General features: G+C 35.5%; 1 protein-coding gene across 1 annotated transcript; it reads right to left on the reverse strand.

The window, feature by feature from the left end:
- Positions 1–764: 764 nt before the first annotated feature.
- LOC124369565 lies at positions 765–1,244 on the reverse strand. Its single transcript, XM_046827593.1, has one exon. The coding sequence runs from the start codon at positions 1,242–1,244 to the stop codon at positions 765–767; it is 480 nt and encodes a 159-aa protein (XP_046683549.1).
- Between the last annotated feature and the right edge of the window lie 23,066 nt (positions 1,245–24,310).

The raw sequence follows: 24,310 nt of genomic DNA on the forward strand, positions 1-24,310 counted from the left end.
AAATGTCATGCTTCTTTATAATAAAATAGGTAAAATTAATGTATATTACGTGAAATTTAAGCCACCGTTAAATTTAAACCACAATATAAAGGTTTAAATCTTTTCCAAAATGGTATACATTAGATTTCCTCAAATAAATAAAACAATTATTCAATTTAATTCATACAGTCATAAACATTTACTAATTGTCTAATTATTCACATTGAATATGCCATCACCAAAGCACGCACGCACACGCGCGCGCGCACACACACACCCACACCCACGCGCGCGCGCGCGCGCGCGCACACACACACGCACGCACGCACTCACACAGACACATTTCTTTACAAAATTAACCATTCATTCAGTCCATCCTGCATTATAAAAGTATTAAAAATAAGTAGCCTATTAATATATTATAAAATGTAATGCATGAGACATGTTACAGTATTGTAATAATGAAGACAACTGGTGATACAATAATTATTCATTTTACAGACTACCTATTGATTAGATTGTGTTTTATCGATTTACGTTTACAAGATTATTAGCTATATGAAAAAATAAATATTTTATTATCAATGTGAAGATAAAATAAAATAATCCTATGTGGTATCTATATTTAATCTCGTGTCTAATCAGTAATTTGTGTGTGACCTACAGAGTAAAATTGTTATATATTTAGCCTGATAATAACAACAATTAAAAACATGTATGGGATCAGCATTAGCAACAGCACATCTGGAATTAAAACAAGCTCACTACAATTTTGTTTTCACACTTCACTTAGGACGCATAAATGACACCAGGTCGTCAGGACTATTCACTCTCTTGGTACGGCCATCTGCAGTTACTTTTACAAGGACCCTACCTTCTTTAACCCAGGCGTAGGCAAGCTGTTTTTCCTTGACCATTTTCTTAGCCTGACTTAATAGTGACTTAACGTGGGCAGTCAGATGCTCGTTGACAAATACTGGAGCCGGCTGGAAGCTGGAGCTGAGATGCACGGTGCTCAAGTTCCTTTTGTTTCTAGCTGCTGCCAACCAGTCCGCTCTGATCGATCTGCTCACGAAACGGATGACGATGTTTGGTGGACGATCTTTCCTGTTGCTGGGAAGGCGATGAGCGATTGATACGTCCTCTCGACGCCAAGGCGTATCGATAGCGTTGGCCAGGGAGTTGAGAACGGAGTAAATATTCTCTCGGTCGGTCAGGGGGACACCAACAATTTCGAGGTTATTCAACCTGCTGTACTGCTGCATGTCAAGAACCTGATCTTTAACGCAGTTCAGTTCTCCTGAGAGAGTTCCTAACTTTGTTTTTCAGGACCTCACATTCTTCACGCAAGGCTACATTTTCAGCCTTTATTATAGCCAACGAATTTTTGAAACATTGGCCCAAATCGGAGATTTTCTGTTGAATGGCATTGAACGTGCCATTAACCTTGTCATCCATGACACTGAGCTTTGTCTCGAGCTTCTCTGTAAAATTATCTCTCAGTTCATTAATCGCCCTCAGAACACAGTTATCTCCTGAGCTGTCCTCCAAATCGCTGTTCAACGACGACGCCCCTGTACATCTCCCGCACCGATACGATGTCCTGCGAGAAAGTTTTTTCACTGAAGTCATTCCACAACACTTTGCGTGAAATACATCACCACAGCGATCACATTTGACAGAGTCCACGGCACCGTCCACATTAACGGCCGCAGCACAAACCGAACATGTGTCCGACATTGTGTTTAAAACACAAAATATAAAAAAACTAATATAAAATTATAAACTGGTCGAAATAACACAATATTAAGTAATGAATATTAGTAATGAATTAACACAATATGTAGAAGGTTGTAACGATCGGAACGGACAGGAACAGGCCCGACCGGACTATCTGATAACGAGGTCTGATCGCATCAACGTCTAGATAAGGACTGATTCATCCCAAGCGAGTGCTTGAAACGTATCCTTCATTCCATTCTTTACCCGCTCCCAGGTGATATTGGCTCCTAAAGATTGCTCTAGGTATTCGTACCATTTCAGAGCGGCCCCTTCCAGGTAACAGGGGAGAATAACCAACATCTTATCCTCGTTCCAGCCATTGGCCTTTGCCACTCTTCCAAATTGGGCTAGATACTCCTCCACGTTGTCCTCCATTCCGCCCCTGAACTTTCCTGGAGTAATAACAGGCCCCCTGGCTTCAGCCATAGCTTCTACTTCCTCTTCACCGTCAGGACCACTACCAGGTAGGGGAATTAAATCGACTTCACCTACGGTTCCTACTTCCTCAAGATGTCTTTGGGGTTGTCCTGGGTCTTCGGGAACCTCACTAACTGATATCAGCCTTGACTGACTTCTTGTTTTTACACTAAACTTGATGTTTGGGGACGACATACGATTGCTCCACCCTATCACGAATTAAGATTTAAATAAAAACCAAATCAGAACAAAATTAAATCAAAACAAAATCAAAATCACAATCACAATCCAAATCAAATCAACAATTTAAATATACATATTCCCCTGAACACAAGGGTTATTCAAAACACCACAACATTTCAATGCCGCGACAGTCTTGGTACCAATTGGGTTTGACCTGGCCTACCCATGGACAAGCTCTCTCTTTTTTTTTAAACCACTTTATAAAAACATAAACTATTTCTCAAAATTATTCTATTCACCAATAAAAAGAAACAGCTTTTGTTTACATCACGGGTAGGTTGCCTCCCTTACCGGTACCTTGGTTCGACGCACTGTGGCTGCTAAGTAGGCTACTCTTACAACAACTACAAAATTATGTTCGGCTTACAAGCTACGAGAAAACAAATAAAATTATTTACTCCAAATTACACTTTGCTTTCAAAAGGTAACTACAATTATTTGGATCAAAAACTAACTTTCTCTCTTGTTCTTTCAATCTACATTTTATTTTTTTTTTTTAACTTAATCAATTTACTTAAAAAAAACAATCCGAATTTTAAAAAGAAATATTCACTATTATATTTTATTACTATTAAATATTATATTACTAACCTGGGATCGTTAATCCGTCTTTGGTTCTGGATCACCTCAGGATACCCGGCTGCCTCCACCAATTTGTCACGCCTCCTGCTCAGCTGGGGCGAAGGGGGTGTACTCAGGAACCAAACGCAGCTCAGATTACAGCAACTTTATTAACTTAAACAACAACACTTCCGAACCCACGGACACCACGCGTCACGACCATCACTAGGCTAAGCCCTACACTAGATCGGCCCTCAGGGAGCTCGGACGTCCGCTCGCGCCGGAGTCCTCTCACGTACACACCGCCTCGGGCGCTCACCTTGCTGACCTCCCCCTCCAGTACTTCCAGACGGCGGGAACATGGGCCCCGACGTCACAATAACATATCATTCTCTGTAACTTAACTTATCATTCAGATCTACTTGAAACTCGTCAAAAACAGGATTAACGATTTATTTTTCACATTTCTCCAGGCCCGTGCTGGCCCGGGGGGACAGGGGGACGTGTCCCCCTGCGCCCTCGCCTTAAAGGTAAACCGGCGCCCTCTTGAAACTAGACGAAAAAGCCAAAAATCATTCGAGAAAAGAGCTAAAAAGGAGGAAACAGGAGAGAAGAAAAAAGGTAGTCGGAAGAGGTAGCCACGTGACATTTCTCAGCAATACAACATTGATTAAAATTGTAAAATTTCTTTGTGATGAAATTGTAAGTAATATATCAGCTCAAGTGGAGGAAGCGGTAAACTTCTCCATTTTAATGGACACTACAATAGACATATCAGGAAATGATAAATGTTCATACGTTGTTCGGTTCGTAAACGGAGGCCAAGTGCAGGAAAGACTGATAGCTTTACAATATGTAACTAAAGCCGATGCTCTGATGGATTCTTTAGAAAATACATTGAAAAATGTCGGAATCCCAGTGGAAAATTGTATAGCTAATGCTTTTGATAGGGCGTCAAATATGAGTGGAGCCTACGCAGGCTTAACTGCGAAATTGTCGGAGAGAATTCCGAACCATATACACACTTGGTGCTACGCTCATGTTTTAAACCTAGTTCTTACTGATACAGCACAAATACTTCCTTCAACGATCACATTTTTTGGTTTGCTCCAAGAGGCACAAGTATTTTTAAAGGAATCATTAAAGAGACAACAGTTTTGTTCAGCAGAAAATCCTGTTTTTAAACTCGGCGCTATTGGTGCTACACGTTGGCGGAGTAAGAGTGATGCTACCACTAAAATATTTGGCAGGATTGATAATTGGACAACAAGCACCCCACTTGACCCTTCACATCAAGCCAAACATGTATTCCATGAACTGACCGTAGCGTTACAAAAGATTTCCTTGTCCCCTGAATTTAACATTACAGTCAGGAGTAGTGCAACAGGACTTCTTAGTAAGTTTCTAGAGTTTGAAACAACAGTTATTGCAATGACTTTCCTGCAAATATTTAAAGTTACTACACCGTTATCAGACTACCTCCAAACGAAGAATCTTGACTTTGCTCAAGCCTGGAGGCTAATAGAGTCAGCAACTGAAAGACTGAAAGACCTACGAAATAGGTTTTATGAAACTCTAGAAGCAGCACACACATTCGTTAGGAAATTCAATGAGAAGATTGAGGCGTCCTCAGAATTTGAGGATCTGAAAGATTTGATGATAGAAACTACATTCAAAAAGTCAAGGTCAAGGATAGTAAAAGAATGGCCGGTGAAAAATGTAGTGATGAAAGTGTTGCCTCTTCTCCTGAAGATACTTCTTTCAGGATAACTGTCTATAACTGTGTTGTAGACACTATAATACAAACGATGGAAACTCGTTTGAGTTAAAATGAGTTAAAATGTAACATGTAAGCCTTGCCGAATTGCTGACTGAGCGGGTCTACACATTTGCGCAGTGGCAGTGGGCGATTCTATAATGCAGTCGTGTTGGGGGAGGGTAGGAAAGAGGAGATGCTTGAAAACATAAACAACCTAATTAGTTCAAAGTGTTTGCAACTAACTGCCATTTATTTATTTTCCTTCTTCGAGGTATATACGTTCAAATTTATTGATTTCATTCTTATTTTTTAAATTGGTAATGCACAAAAATAAGCAATGTTCGTTCATTACAATTTGTAAGTGTCAAATAAGGTAAAAAACGCAGATTTAAGTGGTTTATTAAATTTTTTGTATCTTTGATTTGTGTGCATTATTTGTAATATTTTTACAATGAACAGGTCTTTGCTAAAGTGTAAATTTTCTTCGTTACTGCTTGAAGAAAAATGTGCTTGATGTAGCTTAAAAACACGTTTTTAGGTGTTTATTTTTTCAAAAATTCCCGGAGGGGGGAACCCCCGGACCCCCGCCAACCTGGGGGGTATTCCATACCCCCCCGACCCCCCGATGTCCCAGTTGGTTGGCGCCCTCACCACCCCTGTCCCCCGCCCTTTCGACGTACCCAGCACGGGCCTGCATTTCTCTAAATCATTGTTCTGAGAGAGTATATCTGATATTAATATTTCAGAATGTTGTGCAGAGTATAATTTAATGAGACTTTTTTTCAGATTGTATTACCTGATTTACTGAAATGTTATAGCAGGCCCTACTCATTTGACTAAATTGGCCAAAACGTGCTTCCAAACTATCTGTTTGAAATTTTCCTAGTAAGATGTAGGACAGTTTTAGGTTCTTAGTTAAGAATTCGACTATTTATTTCTAACAGAGTTTTTGTCGTATGTGCGGCTTGTCTCAGCTGATGCGGCCGGCCACTGCGATGACGTGCGCGCTAAGTGGAGGGGGTAACTCCGGCCTGGTGTATAGTGCGGCCTTGGCTGATTCCACAATTCTATTACACAGGCTACCTGCAGTTGGCAGGAGGGGCCCCTCCATCACCACTCTATCTCTCAGTCCTGTTAGAGTCGCCGCAGGAGCTCGTGTGTCCCGTGTCCTGTGTCGTGTGTTCTGTGTCCTGTGTCCTGTGTCCTGTGTCGTATGTCGTATGTCGTATGTCGAGTGTCCTGTGGCATGTGTCCTGTATCGTGTGAGCTCCTCCTCAGCAGAGGAGAGTCGCGGCAGTCGTGAGTTTTCCTGTCGGCGGCGCTGTCTTGAAGAAATTATTCTTTCGTAAGTTTCATCTTACATATACTTATTTTATTTACTGTTCTTTTCAGGCATGTGGAGATACTGTACTGGCACTTATTTAACAGATATTCTCATGATCGGATTACTGAATAATAGTCGTTCGACTAAAACTAACTTTTATGTGGAAACTTTGGAATCTATCATAAACAAATATAACTTTATAACTATTTTAATTTACGAAATACACGTCATTGCATATATAAAAATTAAATTTTGTTCCAAGCGCTAAACATTTTAATTTCATCGCAACGCAGCGACTAGGAAAGTGAGGTTAGTTGTGGCTACTTACCAGGTACAGCCGGTACTTTCAGTATCCGAGTACAAATTGTACTCGTACTGATTTATAATAATACGTTACAAAATACTCCTAACATGTTAGAGGTACATGTTCTATGTTCTGTTTACTGTTACTGGTAAACAAGTCCTATTACTTTGTACTAGGAACGGTGGTAAATGTGTAAAGTGGGGTAACTTATACTCTCAGGACAAACGAGAACTTTGTACAAAATATCTTATGCAGTAGACCCGACAGCAGCGAGTGGGTTGCCGAGCTCTGAGCAGTTCTGTGCTCTGTTAGTTTGTTGTCACTACGAGGCAACGGAGATTACGGTAAGTTAATCAAACCTTTTCAATGCAATCTGTGTTGAAAACTAAGCGTTTAAATAGTGTTTTACAAAGTCACACGCAGAGCTCAAAATAATGTAATAAAAGTTAGGATAATAAATAATTTAATAGCAACTTTATTTTCATAGTTATCTACAGTTAAAAAATTACATAATCAACTACATTACACAAGTTTATATCTTGCATAAACATCTGGTCTAAATTGGATTACAGGATTTTGAGTTATGAACGATCAAAGTTACAGTTTGGTTTAAAAACGCCAACAAAGGCATTTTTCGTTGTTGATTAAAAAATGTAAAAGTATTGTTAGTACAGTAGAACGGGGTTATATGTAGAAATTCAGAAATAAATTAGCTAAATTTTAATATGACTCCCGTTATTGTAGATTTATTACTTAGTTTAAGGTCAGCTTTCATATTGGGATATCTGTACTTTTGGATCGGAGAGTAGACATCAAGATTTAGCTTTGGTCTTGATTTGTGATTTAAACTTTTCACTATTTGTTCGATATTTTGTAATTTTCATGATTAAATGTTGTTTTCCATTATACATTTCATATAAACTGTATTAATTTATTGCAGAATATTTTATTTATTCATGTATAAGCTTCCTGGTACATTGGTAATTGGTGGTAGATTTAGTTTACTGTAAACAATCTGGCCTGATCTTTGTCCTCCTTTATTAGTTCAGAAGTACTATAAAATAATTATTTCAGGACCTAATATTTCAAAATTTTCGCAGTGAAGGGCCCCCAGATCCTCTCTACCGATCTGGGAGTTAGGTACCATTATTCAGTGATACAAAAAGACAGTTCAGTTCGTTTAGTGTGAATTGTAGTCTTTTAGCTCAGTCAGTAATACACGATTTGTATTATAAAAAATGAACTCAAAGTTTGACATTGGAATCTGTTTCCCTAGCATATTGTGATTAATTTTAATATTTCTAAGCTATAAATTGTACTCTATTTGCTGAATTATTCATACATGACCTGTATTATCAAACATGGACGCGACGTTTCACATCGCTATCTCTTTTCCTAGCATGTTGTGATAGATTTTAATTTCTGAACTGTAAATTGCAGTCTACTTTATCAATCATTTATACATGAACTATATTATCAACGCAAGTTTGACATCGGACATTGTTCGTGCTATTTTTGATAATATTTTCCATTTTTATTAAAACACGTTTTTTAGATATTATTAAATTTAAGCAATAAAGGTTAGCATCAAATTCACGTTTTCCTCGTTATTGTAACACTACGATCTCCTGACTTTTATATTATTTCATTGTGACAGGACATTGATGAACATGAAGTTTGATTTATAATGAAAAACCACACGCCAAACCTGAAGTTAATTTATTTAAAATTCAGTTCTATTCATAATACATTTTGTGTGGTTTAAAATAAACGTTTTTAATACTTAGTAAACATTAAAATTGGATCCTATAATTCCCTTTTTGAAATTAAATAAAAATAAAATAAAATACAGAAAAATACATAACTATTGTGACAAATTGAGTTATGAAAATAACTATTGTAATTTAAACACAGTGGTGGCAAGGACTTGGACGTGGCAATGGCTGGTTCGTTAGAAACATGAAGGGTTTGATGTATAATAATAAGAAATGGCGTGACATACCTCAAGTTAATTTCCAACAGAAATTTTAATTTAAAGGGGATGAAAATTCTATTCAATTACTTATTTCAATTACGGTTTTAATTAGCATATATTTCTCCAGTATAAAAATTAATAAACATTTTACACATGCACAAATAAAGTATACAAAGATAAATCTGTGTAAAATATAAAAAGCATTGTTGATTCCAGTTGAAATCTTTATATATTAATAACTGTGAATTATTTCCTTCAGCGATGTGACTTGTTTAAAAACTATTATTGACGATGGATGTTTTTAAGGGTATCATAATTGTGGACTATGCCATCGTTATATGTTACGAAAAGAAAACAGTGCGTTACGAGGATTGTAATTTATGTTTTTCTTTAGGTGTAACACATGCAATCGCAAATTGATTGATATCAAGCATATTGGATTGTGCTTGTATAACTCGCCGGGTTTTTATTGCACCCGAAGATGAAGATGGACTGCAATCTTCGAAAGTAATGTTTTAATTTTTTTATATATAACGGTACCAAATTTTCGAATATTTTCCTATTATTCAAAAGTTAAGCCAATGTCTCCCACTTTATGGCATTGGGTAAAGTTTTTATTAGTATGTCGATAGGTAAATATGGTATAGTTTGATTTGTAGTTACCTTGAATTGATGAAGAGCACTAACAAGTAGTTGTCAGTCTCTTAAGAAGAAATTAGAGTTAAAAGCGGTAATACTGTATATTGCGAATTATTTTCTTCATTGATAAGTTCTACAAACAGGTTCCAGTTAAAACTCTTATAGTACTGCAGCCTTCGATCTACTGACATTACCAGAGTGCTGCACAAAGTTTACTGATAATGTCATAGTTCAGATAAAGATGATGAAATAATTATTTAAGAAAAAATTGTATAGTCTGTTATTTATTTTGTACATTACAAAACAGGAAACTTCATAAGAGAGACATGCCAACAATTGAGAGTTTTGAGTTAATAATTAAATGTGTAATTAAATTTTGTAAACCCTTATAAAATCGGTTTATTAGTTGTCATTTTGAGATTAAGAAGAGACTGTATGATACTATACGTACTGGATGTGAATACTGATTAGGATTCGCGGTAATCCAATTTTACACCATCCCACAAATAGATAGGTATTTCAAAATCTAGGTTATACTCACAGAACAGGTATAGCAACTGCTCACATGTTTTTTGGTGATAACGGGTGAGCAGTGGCTGCTTCCGGGGCCGGGAGTAGTTCTTCGTTAGTTCCTGATTGATCTAATGAAAAATTCATTAGTTCAGCAATATTATTAATTTATAGCCCTGATTGAAAGTGAAAAGGTCAATTTCACTACACAACTCACATTTAAATATGAAAATTAGGTTTCCGATATATGAATATCGTTGGTTCTCATTAATTCTCATGATTAATTTATTATATCAGCAATATTAACCACTATACGGGCTTAATTCAATGTGTAAACCAACTGCGTAGTATGAAAAGTACCGATGTTATCGACATGAAATAATGATTGTCATATATTCGGAATAACTATTGTTTTTTCTTCGTTAGTTTCTGCAAGGCAATCGTTAGTTTCCTAATGATCATTATAGAGCTTTAGCTTAATGCGTAAAAAGTAACTTACCGATAGTGAAAAATCATAATTAGGGCTTCGGTTTATATGTAGTTAATCTTTACGGCCTCGTAAATCTACCATAAAAATAAACATATAATTTTAGTTAAAAGTGAGTAGGCCAATTTCACAGCATAAAATTAAATTTACCCACATAACATATAATTATAACTATGCTTCCGGCATATGTGTATACATTGTTAGATTCTTGTTATATGATAAAATCAGTAAATCACTAGCGTCCATTTGTCAATGGACGACAAAAGAGAATGGTTGGAAAAATTAAGACGGAAGTAGCCGCCACCCAAAGAACAGCGTTTACCCATACTTGAAAGTTTGAAATATTGGGTTTTCCAGTATTTCATTCTAAAGTTTCTTTGGTTTGAAAGCATTTTTTCAGTAGAACGTCGGATGGGTTTTATTGACGGTGAGAGGCGTTACAGGCCATTGAGCACATTAACCTAAACATAGTGTTGCCGTTTTGTCCACATAGGAATACCGCCGCTTCTAAGAAATTTTCGTTCTCGAAACGTTCACAAAAGAATCCATCTACATACAGGTAGTTGCTCTTTTCAATCATACATTAATTCCATTCATAGGCTTCCTACAATTTTAGTGCCTTGCCACTGAACAGGATCCGGAAACTAGGTCAGTTTAGTTCGCCCAGGGGGGATAGTTCGGCCTTTTCTTCAATTAATTTCCTTTTTAAAAGCATACGTGCCTCATTATAAAATCTCGCTGTTTGGTTGGTGTGAAAGCAAAATTGTCAATATTTTATCTTATTTGTTTATAACATACAATATATGTAGGTGCGTTTCATTATTATGGCATAATATAGCAGTATGGCCTACAGTGGTGGCGGGCGGGTCGGGAGAACTTGTCTAAAATTCAGTGTTGTGACTGTACCTCGCTTGCTCTGCATACCCCATACTCAAAAGCAGAATATTTCCTGGTTTCTAAATAAATACAAAGGTAATAAGTAAAAATCTAAATCAATATTCACATCCAGTAAGAAGAGTATCATAAAGAATTTTAAACATTTCAAAATAATAACAAATAGGCTACCCGATTTCGTAAGGGTTACAACAAATTAATTACAAATTTTATTATAAACTTAGAACTTTCAATTTTTGGTATGTTATTCTCAAGAGACTTGCAATAAATGCTCTGTAAGAATTTTTTTACTCATTACTTTTGGAATAAGTGGAGAAAGGTACGATTTTACACACAAACCTCCGTTATTCTTCATATTTTTAATTATTATAATCTATAAAAAAATACAAAAAAATGTTAGTTCTACTCGATTACATAGGTGAATACTATTAAACAGTAAAACAATTATTTTCAGGGTAGTATAAGTGTATATTTTAATGCGGTAGACGTTTGAAGTGAGATGTTTGCTGCGTGAGAGAGATTGCCGAGACCCGGCTCCGTCAGGGATCTTCTTTAGAAAAACAAACTATAAATATCCTACTACTTGTCACACAACGTATAATCAAACTGTAAATGTTTGAGAAACACCTAAAACGCGGTTTGTAATATTTTGTATAGTATGTTTTACACGCCATGTTATGAAAGAGAATTTGTTATAAAGATCTACTTAATTCCATATAAACTTAATTTTAAAATAGTAGTTTAGATTTCAAAACCATTCACGCCAAGAATGCAATGTGTAAAAAAAGTATCAGTGGTGATAAGACCTCGACAGTCATATAAGATTGTAGTTCTTATAACCAAAAGCAATAATATCGCAATACAAAACTAAGTTAAACAAAAAAGTTATGTAAAACCGCAATGGAGTAGTAGCCGCCGAACGTACTCACACCAGCTACTCTGAATGGACTTGCCTTTATACTGATCCATTAATTCAATTAAACAGTGTGAGACCTAAAAGTGAGAATTCTTGAAGCTTTCGAAACAAGAAGATGCTTTAAGCGGCCTTTACCATCGTGTAATTACGGTAAATTTTAAGATATGTGCAAGAGCCAGCCGTCCACGGTGATCCCCGCACTTTTACATCAAATAATGGTATCTCACAAAGTGACGGTGTAGTACTAAATAATTTTAATACATAGCCATGTAAATATTTGAACAGAACTTCATATCGATAGAAAATAATATGAAGCAATGTTTCCTTGAGAACTAGTGAAAGATTCGGTATTAAGTTACTTCAAAATTATGCGTTTCGGTTACATGTATTACAAATCTCGTAGTGGAAACATTACGAGATTCATGCACACAATGTCATGCAACATTATTAAGATACTTACCTGTAAATTACAAAAGTTTCTGTATTCAAAGCAAATACTAAAATAGTTTTTGTGTAACTGTGATATAACTTTGTAATGCAATACGTCTCCTAGTAGATACAGAGAATCCGTGCTCAGAGTTATAGTGTGATAGCTGATGGTCTGCCCCGTTGCTCCTAGGCCGCTGAACACATGACAGGGTAGGGGCGTTATTTTGCCGCTTTACATGTTAAACGATGTAGTGAAAACATGTGACTATTTTCGGCGCCGTAAATGCCATTTACATGCCTAATATTAACTTTTCAAGCTTTCTAGTATCCTCTTCATGCGGGCCTGTTATAACTTGTCCTTCCTTAATCCATTGGCATGAAAGATTTGTATGAATAGGAAATGGTAAGACCGGAGCCGGGTTGTGAGGTTGTTTTACCTCCAGCGCTACAGCTCTGATGAAACTGTAACTAAATGCCTGAGAAAGAGGGTCAGATCTTAAAACCCCAGAACCCACACAATGAAAAATTACTTTTCCTTGTTATAAAGGATTACCTGAGCAAACAGGATGTACGACTGGTACTGGGAATGTTAGCAGGAGACACCCCTCTTCGGAATTATCTGATGAAGATGGGATTAACCATTTTAGCGCCAAGAGCATATATATAGGCTCAACCTGTTCAGTCATAAAACGCCAAGAGTCTTTATTTAGGCTCTCAACATGTTCATGCAGTACACAACCATTTATTGACTAATATCAATAAAATTAGTATTGATTATTTCATTTTATGTAAAATGTACTATTGCATGTAGCACTGCATAGACATTCAAACAAAATAAACAATACACACTAAAATGTTTTATTTGACGACACATGCGTTTCTATGGTAAAAGTCAGTTTGGTACTTTGTTTACTAATAAATATATAAATTGTTAGTATTATTTTACCAAAATTTCACCGGTCTTTCTCAATTAAATATGTTACACTATAATACAGAGGTTTGTTCAGTAAAACTTTTGGAGGCATTTATGGAGCTCTTAATTTACACTCAAAAAAATTGAAAAAGTATCTTACTTTGAAAGGTATAAAATTTTAACAGATGAAAATTGTATAAATCCCATTACATGTCATTGTTCTGCTATTAATAACGAAAAAATGAGGTCAAACGACATTAGCCGCGGCTAAGCCGCGGCGCCCGATGGGACAACCCGCATCAGTAACATTAGCTTGGCGCTAAAGGTAGACTGATGAATGCAGGGTCTGTGTAGATGTAGATGAATCAGCATAACACGTATAGCTGAGCTGTCCTGCCAACACAAGACAAGCAAACAGTAATTGGAGGCTGAGTTCTTAAGCCGAAAGAAAATAAGAGAACAGAGACCACAAAAGTGATTGGTTTTTGTAAAAGCCTCACTCAGATTAGAGAAACAAACATGAGTAAAGAGGGTGTGAAGGCCCTTTTAGGACGAAGTGCTGGTTCTTAGTCTCATCTCTCAGACGAACAAAAGCCTTTGCACCAATACCCTGAATGCCTATGTTCAGAGTCCTTATTATTTCTTCTTTTCTTTATAAAATCTGAATTCCTCAGAGTAATAATCTCGTAGACTCTTGAGAGAAATTGGGATATCCTTTCCTGTTAAATTCCCTATCATAAATACTGACTTTTGTACAGAGCCAATGTTAATGACTTGTTATTCCCAAATGCATTACGAATTGCGTTGATTCAGACAAGGTATGTTACTGTACGTCGATAATTTATTCACAACTTTATTTATAAAACAAAAGAAGGATATTGTACACCCTTTCGATATTCCTGGTCCATGTATGGCCACTTAGTTGCTCTCATTTCCCTTTTTATTTGCCGTTTTCTTCAGTATTTAGTTATTTATTTAGTTATTTTCCCTATTAATAAAACTTGGATGATCCCGCTTGGCCTTGTGTTCCGTGAATAAAAGAAGCATGGCTGTCTCATAGTCAATATCAGTATCAACACATGCTAATTTTATTTGTTACTAATCGTTTCCTAACTGTTACCTTTTTGAAGATGTCCCTACCCACTTCACCACTAAGTCTGATGTGCACGCACTATATTTTTTCTGTGTTACATTTGTTCTGCAAGTTAGTAGCAATATGGATAAAAATGTATGCCTGTATAGTAAATTAATAATTTTGTATATTTAATGCGTTGGGCCAAGATTAAGCTATCCCTACAAACTAAACGAAAAGGATTTGAATGATGTAGCTATTTTATGACGTATTTTTGCTTATTAAAAGCAAAGATGTGTGATATGTATGAAGTGTCATAAAAGTGATTAAGAATATTTGTCATAAAATTTCAAAAAGCCCCTACAACTCAAAGTAGTAAAAATTAGTTAAATAGTTTTGTGGTGAATTTTATCTGGTGAGGAGCACTTATTTTAAAAATTGTGATACATCGGAATATTATAAAACTGTATTGATCACAACACCCTAATGTTGGCCACCGCCATATTTTGCAACTTTATAATATTAAAATTGCACTAAAAATGTTTTGCTAACTTTGTGCCTGTGAATAGCACTACATTTAAATAGCTGTATTACATCAAAATCAATAATAATATGGTGGTTCGGAAGTCACCTTTAAGCCGCTGGTCCCCAGGTTAAGTGTTAGAGAGGGCTTCTTAGCCCTAACTTCGCCTGGTAAAATAAAACATTCTTTACTTTTACTTTTAATATAGAGAGAAGATTTTTGCATTCCATCACCGTCATTCTTTCCCCTTAAACTAAAAGTTACAATTTTCTATTTTTCTAAATTTAGTTTGATAAATAGAACAAAATATTAGAAAATTGTGCTACATCGGATTTAGAAATAAAGAGAAAGAATTGTCGGTATCCTACAATCGCAATGCTACCCCACTCAACGTAATTCGTTAAAATTTCAAAAAGTGTAAAGATTTAGTGCTAAATTTGTGCTACTTATAAATGATTAAGAAGTACAAAAAACTGTTGGAAGTAAGCTAGGGCGCGTGGCAAGTGTTTGGGTGTAAGTAAACACGTGTGACTGAGTGGTCTGAGAGATACACCGCTGTATTTATAAACAGTGTCAGTTAGGAATCACAAGACAACCCTCAAGAGTATCAACCCTCATCAAGAGTGTTTATGGTGGGGTCGACAAGGACACAGACCAGCAAATCACACTGATACTGTAAAACTGCATTCTCAAAACAAATGTCTTTCATAAACCGACTGTTATGTAAAAAAACTAAAATGAAAACATAAATAAACGACATAAAGAAATATAATTAATTAAGACAATCAGTTAAAATAAAATTAATAAGGAAATATAATTAAATACGAAATGAAGAAACAAACCTGAGCCCTTTCCATTGCCAGATTATAATAAACCTTAGTGGTAACAATGGTAATTTATAGCTTTACGAATGGAACTTATACATTATTGTCTTTTACAATATTTTTAATATAAGAATTTTTAAATTACTGTTGGGTGTAATTTAAAAATAACATTGATAATACGAGTAATTACGATTATATTTTTTTACATATTACACAGCCGCATGTGTGACTGAGTGATAGGGAATACAAATTTTAACCCACTTCTAGAAGTGATGGAAACTTGAAATGTTGGACGCACGTAGCTTTCACCTTCCAACCACCGGGAAAAGTCTGAAAACAGGAAATTCTTCCTTTTAAACCCACGGAAAAATTCGTGAAATTTCGCGATTTTCACCCTTGCAGGCAATCTTTTGAAGCCCGATATGAGGCACCCGTTAGATCTAGATCGAACCTGATGAAAAATCGTCAGGTAAACTACAGAAAATGTTCAGTTATTTTTCGCTCTATGTCCATCAGTTTGCCCGCAAAACGCGATTATGTGTAAAATTTCTACGTGACAGCTTAGTGTCCGGTTGCGACAGCGGCCAAACTGTTGCTCAAAGTTTAAAAGAAATTTTCATTGGAAGTTATGAAACGACGTGGTATACAAAAAAGGTCCGGTTACTTTTTCCCTATCCTCTATGCTTTAGCTGCAAAACGCGTTTAAATGCATTATTTTAATAATTTTTAAGTGAAGATTTTGTTTCTTGGCTCGATTGTAGCCAAACCATTTGTTGTGGCTTAAAACTAAAATTTTGACTTAAATACAAAATGAGATCTACAAAAAAGCTTCAGTGACTTTTTGCTATATTTTCATTAATTTGGCTGAAAAATGAAAATATTTTGTCATTTGTATGTGAGAGTTTTGTTTTTGGAGTCGATAGCGTAGCTTAAATATAAACTTTGTACTAACTAGACGTTGATAGATTTACAAAAAAAGGTCTAGTTGCTTTTGTCGCTTATTATTTCGTAAGCCTGAAAAACGCCGTAAATGAACAATCTTAGTAGTGAATTGGTAATTTTAGGTTTTAAATTCTAAACCGACTTCAATTTGTGTAGTTCTATCCAGTTCCGGATTGAGCTTGTATTACTACGTAAACGAGTGACTTGTATACGTTTTGATACGTCGACATAACCCATGTGGTTGAAAATGTTTGTCGGTCTATGTGTTTTACGTAGGATATCTCACGAACGGCATGAGCTGTGGACTTGATATTTTGCACGACACATCGTTACTACGCTGAAAATATATAGTTTCAGATGAGGTATATGTACATCCATGGGTTTTTGTTAATCATTGATGAAGTTCACTGGCCTGCGACAATTGACAACTAATTCAACTATAATCGTGACATTTTGGCATTTTAATTTTATTCCACGTTGTAAGACATAGCTCAATGACGAACTATATTCTCACAACGGGAATTGGCTGAGCGTCCAGGTCCTGTCACTTTTTGTCCTATCTCTAGAGGTTAAGCCACAAAACGTCATCAAAACTAAACATTGGTTAAATCCGGAAAATTCAAAAAAATAAGGTTTACTACTTTTAACTCCGTAGCAAACCTCATCTCGGAAATCAATTAACTACCTGATTTCTCTTACACCCGTATTTTCAAATCACGAGAAAACAATTATTTGTTTAAAGGTTATTTTTGACGATGGAAGGATTGTGAAGGAAACAGGATTTTTCCGGACATTTGCCATCGTTCAGTGATTTGTGTTACTGATTTCTTGTTTCACTGGACGATGGCAAAAGTCCGGAAAATCCTGTTTCCTTCACTAGAAAACACCTAAAAGTCGCAATATCTACATTGTTATTACTCTAAAAAATTCAGAATAGCTGACCAGTGAATCTTTACTTCCAGGCTCTGTACCGAGAAAACCAGAGATTCTGGCTCAAACCAAACCAAAATATCATACAGAAAAAGGTTCAGTCACTTTTTATCGCATCCCTAACGGTTAAGACATAAAACGCCTTCAAAGTCAAAACTTTAGTTAAATCTGGAAAAATTAAACACAGTACAGTCTACTCTGGACTTCCTACCAAGCCTAATCTCGGACTTAAGTTATCACCAAATTATTCTTATTCCCGAATTTTTCCAACACATCACTTAAAGGCCTGGGGGACATAGCCTAAATGCCTAAAAGTAGCAAATTCTACATTTAAATTATTTTAAAGAATCAGAAGAGCTAACCAGAGAAGTCTTTTCTCCCAAGCTCTGTAATAGGCAAACTAGAGGTCGTAGCTCAAATCTGAAGGCAGAATCGAGTTTTAAATTTTCTACTACAAATATATCCGATGAGACGTCCTGCAAATTACTGATTGATTGTCATTCCGAGCAATTTATGATTTTGGAGGGGAGACCAGCCCATTTAGGGGTGAAATGGAAGTGTCTGACTAGTTGATAAATCAAGGCTAGCGCTTCTACGCCAGGTGCAGGGTTGCAGCATTGCTTGACTCATATCTCCGTTCTGTGGCATGTTCTCTGATATCTTATCGTATTTTCTTTTGAGAACGTTGGTATTTTAAACACTTTGTTAAGTATTCATATTGTAATAATTTCAAATTATTACGATGAAGTTTTAACTTATAGGTAATAGATTTCTCTGTCTGTTTGTTGGATATATCGAGACTGAAAAATAAGCTATAGGCATGAAATTGTGCATGCAACTTCAACCAAGCCTGATACGTGTCATGTGTCGTCTGGCGTACGCAATTATAATGCTGACCTGATCTATATTACATGGCAATTTTCGAATAATTTCTAACTAATAGTAATGTAACCCACAATTTATATTTATTTTAATAAGGCGGTTGGAAAATGCAATGAAACAAACATAATGTTACAGAAAAAGTTTTTGGTTTACATTTTAAAATACAAAAGATTCAATTAAAAAATCAATATAATGGTTGTTTTTGTATTTTGAAGTTCCTAAAGATCATTATAACTACCATGGTAAGAACTACCATAGTAGTACTATGGTACTATGGTCTTGAATATTTTGAAAAGTTTAAATGTTTGAATTCATGAATAATTAAAATAAAATCTGAGAGGGTAAGCAAATTAAAAGAAAGTAAAATTAGCTTGAGAATTCACTTGCAAACAAACAAATTTCTAAATTTTGCCAGAGCTTTTTTTACCCTCCCGGATGTTCAATCCATCCTCGAATGTTTTCTAGATACGCCTCTGTAAAGATTATGATTAAGATTTTAGATAAATCCAAAATATTATGGAGCGAAAATGTGTGGGACTGCTCATTCCACTATTCCAATACACGGGCTATCTGTAGTGTCAGGAGGGGCCCCTCCAACCCCACTCTTTCTCCAGAGGTTTAAGATCAGCCCATGTAGGTGGCCAGCGAGGAGAGGAGCTCGTTTCAGGAGCGACCCTTAAACGCCCGAACATTTAGTTGTACCGTCGGAGCCGTTCTGGAGGCATGGTCCGGTTGCGGTCGCTCACCCACTTTTTCTCGCGGTAGTGGAAATTTCGCCCCCAGTCTCTATGCCCTCTTTTCTCGTATTCATTGTATAGTGTCTCGTTGCTCCCGCCGGAGGTGACATGTTCCGATTGCAGTAGCTTACATCCTCGTGATCGTTCCTCTGCACACTTGCTCCCACCCCGATGCCAGCGAAGATTCGTAGTGAAAGTGACTTGTTCTTCCGTGGATCCCACTGCAGCCCTGGAAACCCTGGCCTACCTGGAAGTTCTGCCCCCTCGTATAAAGCGAGACAAGAACCAAGGTTAACATCGGTGAGTTGACATATATATCCTCAAATGCACCCTTTATACCTCACGTTTCACCCGTCCTTTAATCTATGGATGTTTCTTTAATTTCTTAATTTTATTAGTACCCCTTTCTGAACGTAATATTTTTGCCTCCAAACCGGACCCTTTGGAGCTAAGGTTCTTAAATTAGGGTCTAAAAATATCTCAGACTTAAAAGTATTATATTTACCTGAAAGTACTAAAAGTTTTAATCGTAAATAACACTAAAAAATATCTCGGTAAAGTATTGTAATACAAAATGTAATTCCATTGTATTAAAATGAGTATTGTTACGTTAAGGATGTTTTGCTTAAGTTTTTTTTCGGTTACATAGTTTTTAGAATGTTAAGTAGTGATTCTTTATAAACTTAAGCCATTCTACATGTGGCCTAAATTCCAAGTCCTATCCTTGCATATCAAACTTAGGGTGCATTTCAATGGCACAATTGTGGCAGAGGAGCTTTTAAACTTACTTCATTAAATTTGAGATGCGACCTTAAGTGGATAAAATGGTAAACTAAACATTACATACCTTATACATAAACAGTCAAGGTGATGTAGAATAATTGAAGGAAATAACTCCTCTTACACCAAATAATTACATGGTGGCAAGCATTTTTTATTGGGCTGACTTTCAACTAAGATAGTGAAATAATAGCAAAGTTTACTATCCTGCAGAGCTTCTTTACTCTTCATATTCACATAGGATTCCACCTAACAATCTTACTCTTTTGTATCATAGGGGGACATAGTTTACTAAGCTGCAGAATTTCTCTTCACTTCAAATTCACAAAGATTCCACTTCACAATCTTCAGTTTAAAGTTGGTGCTCCAATAGTTCTCCGTAATACGATGTCTTCGGAATTTTACAAAGATACGCGACTGTAGTTTGAAGCATACAAAAGCGTTTTTTAATTAACAATTTTCAAAGGTTGTGCTATAGGAGCTTTTCTATCTAAAATACGTACCATTGGTTCAATCCGATTAGCCAACATGGCCCAATTTTATCTGGTCAGACCTGTTCTTTTAACTTTTCCTAACAGTCGTATTATATTGCAGTCTGAGGCGTGGCCAAAAACATTGTTTACCAGGAGTTGTTATGACAAAGTGAGTTGTTTGTCAACCACTTTACTATTGGAAGCTCCATGTTCCTACTGGTTTGTTAAAAGAACTTTATCTTCACATTGTGTAGATATAGAACATTAGCGATGTTTTAATTATAGTTTTTACCGTAATCAGAATTGTTAAATGTTCCACATAAACCCTAACGATAAGCCCGAGAAGAATCCTTTTCATGATTTCACAACCAATTGTAGAGAATCTGTATTTCTGAAGAGATTTTATATTTTGAGCTGTGAATAGTTCTGATTTCGCAAGAATAAAGCAAAGATTTCTGCCATAACAAATGTCGTAGAAACAGTCGATAGTCCGTAGAGGTACGGGAATTTGCTCATATTATGTCTCCACCTTTCTAAGGCTTCTGACTTCGAGAATCACGAGATATTGCTCCACCAGGTAGAGGCGTATGACATCCGCAGTTATCCACCGATGGATTATTATGAGTATTAATCCACAATAGACACATTAATTAACACTTACAGTTTCATAGTGAAAGTAAAGCACTTAAAGCTTAACGTGCACTTAAACATTGTAAAACACTTGAAACAACCTAGCTGTATACAAATTTCTGCTTTATAAATTGTATCCTTTAATATTTGATAAAAGAATTACAAATGGGTACTTTCTGATCAATTATTTAATTACGTAAATTCAAGATGACGGAAAATCTGCATAAACTTTAGAGCATTATGAATCTCATTATTATTGGAAGAAAAGGTAAGAACAGACACTGTGTAGGATAAAAACTTATTCGGGTACAAATAGAGTAAGCTGTTCAGGCAATCAATCGATTATATGAACCCCACAATGAGGTTTAGGTTAGAAATAACGAGAGAACTTACACCATCAGTGGAAATTATCTGAAAGTCTTATAGTCTTATAAGTCAGGTACGCTTAAAACATTTCGATCAATAAATATATGATAAGAAGATAATATAATGACACTGTAACATTTCAATCTATTTACCTTCCACAGATCTTGTCAGTTCTAATGAGGAAATGCAGTTTATTTACATGATATGTAAACATAGCACTTTGATTAAAAACAATAGTATAATTCTAAACCAATCAATAATCTCTCAATATTTTACAAAAATGAGATGTATAATATATCGATTTCCACACACTTCAACACAACTGCATGAATATTGTGAGGCCAAACCCAGGGATAGGGAAGGCACAAGACCCTAGACGGCGGACGAGACGTGCCGCGGGACAAAGGAGGAACACGTGCAGGAGTTTATGGCCTTGTTTCGCCTACAGTAGGGCTATGTCATGATTTACGAGATTTGCAGGTGTTCATCGCTTGAAACTTTACAGCTGTTAAACTGCAAATATTAGAACGCCAAATCTGAGTTACTAGGTTTGGTTCTATCTACGTAATATCCATTCATAAGTTGATACCTACAGTGAAACGATCTTGATCTGGTTTCACTCCAGATGAAGAAATACATAGACTTGTTATACTTTATACGTTGTAGTTAATTATCTACTCGTGGTCTTTATATTACAAACTTTCTGATAAGTAATAAAGTGCAAATCTACTAATATTTTTTCAATTATTAACAATAATTTTTTAAGTTTAAAAAATGGAGGTTTTTTAATTCAATCAAATTATGCTAATCATGCGTTTTAAATTATATTCTAACAATTACAATTTGATATTAACGATAACTTTCAGAAACGTACAGTTTGTGCTATTTTGTCTTGTAATAGACAATGCATCGATTAATATAAAAGCCTCTGTATCAAACATTGTTTTTGTAAATATTTCATCAACAAAATAATGCATATAAAATCATTTAGAATAGAATTCTTAAAACAAAAATCGTTTTCAGGTACATATAACAATCTGAATACATAACACGTATTGTTTGTCACGTTGTGTTTGTTAGTTACGGCCAATACTTCCGTGTTCCTAAAATAACGTTTTCTGTACACTAGGAATACTATAACCTGGCTACGTCACTGGTCACAGAATGATCCACTAGCACTGTCCGGTTATAGAATAGTCAATTGCCATGCTCTTTATTGCACAGCCTTGGTTAGCATGTATGTCAAGCGTTGTTAAATTTAATATTGTTTTCCGTTCTCACCACAACAGAATCGATAACCTTTACCATTACGTTTATACCATCTTTAATAATGTCCTCTAGCGTGATGAGGTGTCATTTAGAATAAATGACAAGGCAAACTTTTTTTACTACCTTTACTTTATGCAAACCCTCTTGGTCGTATTTAAAACTCTTTAGTTACAAACAAGTTTAAATATCTAAGATCTAAACTATGTTTAAATGTCGACATTTTTTAAAACTAAACTTTTTGAGTTATTTTTAGGAAGGTTACGCCCTAATTTGGGCAACATTTGGAGTTGCATAAATATGTTAATAAAGTAACAATAAATAACTGTTAAAACAGTTTTTTAGATTTTTTAATTCACTGTAAGTTTACAACAATACAAATTGAAACATTTTTTTTTTAAGATCAGTTTCAAGAGAGCTAATACACGTCCCACCCTTACATTTAAAAAACTCCCATAAACAACTTCCTACCGCTTCCTCCAAAGAGCTCTTACGGATTTGTATGAATTAAATTTAATTTTATCAACATTTTCTGCCACAAAATAGGTGGAAGGAGGTTCATTTGAAACGAAGTTTCTATCTTCACTTTACCACTACACCCGGTGGTCCAAATGGTCTGGTTCACCCTGTATATCAGTTAATAATCAAAGAACATTTTGATATACAAGGAAGTTTGTTTCCAAATTGTAGACATCCGGCAAAGTTAAAAGTGTGATATTTTTAAAGGTTCTGAAATACAAGTAAGCGATTGCACAAATAGCTCGTTTTTATAATTTATTCACTCATAATTTGGTTATTTGCACAGCCACTCCACAAAACAACTTCTTAAGGGAGAGGTGGGGGTCAATCGGTACATAATACGTCGTGGTCAGATCCTGAGTAGAGCAGTATTTTATTGAATACTTCCAAACATATGCCTGAGAATAATTTTGCACAAAAATGGTCATTCAACTCTTGATCAAAGTGCAACAAGAAATCTTGGAATGTCAGTTCTTCCAGTATGAAGACTGCCAATATGACAGCAGAAGGCCACGTTCCATTTCGACAGAATGCAAAGTAAATTTAAAACAAGGCATTGCATTTATATGTATTTGTATATATTGTATATATACAAATATTGTATATATTGGCGCTGTTTAAAATATTGAATAAAATGTTCTTGAAAAGATTTACAGAATTAGCATCAGCATATTGTACTACTCGTCTGTGCAATAATGATAACCCCATGTCATTACCATTACCATATATTAGAAAACTGTTCACTAAGAATTGATTTACGTAGTTAATCGCTTTAAAAAGCGTTAAAAACTGTAATAAGATAACTGATCTATATGCTATCCAACGTTATAAACTTAAACTCATTGTCATACAATCTGATTAATTTTTACAAAGCAATTCTTTTGGCAATGTTTTTATGGATATGAACAATTATTATCTGTTATACTGGTTAATAAAACTAACTTATGAGTACACAGGTCATTAAAATGCGGCTGCAATGTTATTGACTTATTTGACTATGTTTGACTTATATTGACTTATCTGCCTCATGATATTGCTGGTCTCTGTCATCTGTTCTAAAAATGTCTTCAAGTTAAAACCCTTTTAGTGCTAAACCCTCTGGCCTACTGCTATACCGAAAATTATTTGGCGGTTATACCCAAAATTTAGTAGTTTAAGGAACAGTTTATAAAATACGTATTTGATGAAATAATTGTAAACATTGTTTTATTTTTTGTTTCTTATAAAACGTTAA

Source organism: Homalodisca vitripennis, chromosome X, assembly GCF_021130785.1.
Source record: "Homalodisca vitripennis isolate AUS2020 chromosome X, UT_GWSS_2.1, whole genome shotgun sequence".
NCBI classification, from domain to species: Eukaryota; Metazoa; Arthropoda; class Insecta; order Hemiptera; family Cicadellidae; genus Homalodisca; species Homalodisca vitripennis.

Coding starts and splice junctions, on each gene's coding strand:
- LOC124369565 (XM_046827593.1), bottom strand. CDS start 1,244: ATGCAGCAGTACAGCAGGTTGAATAACCTCGAAATTGTTGGTGTCCCC.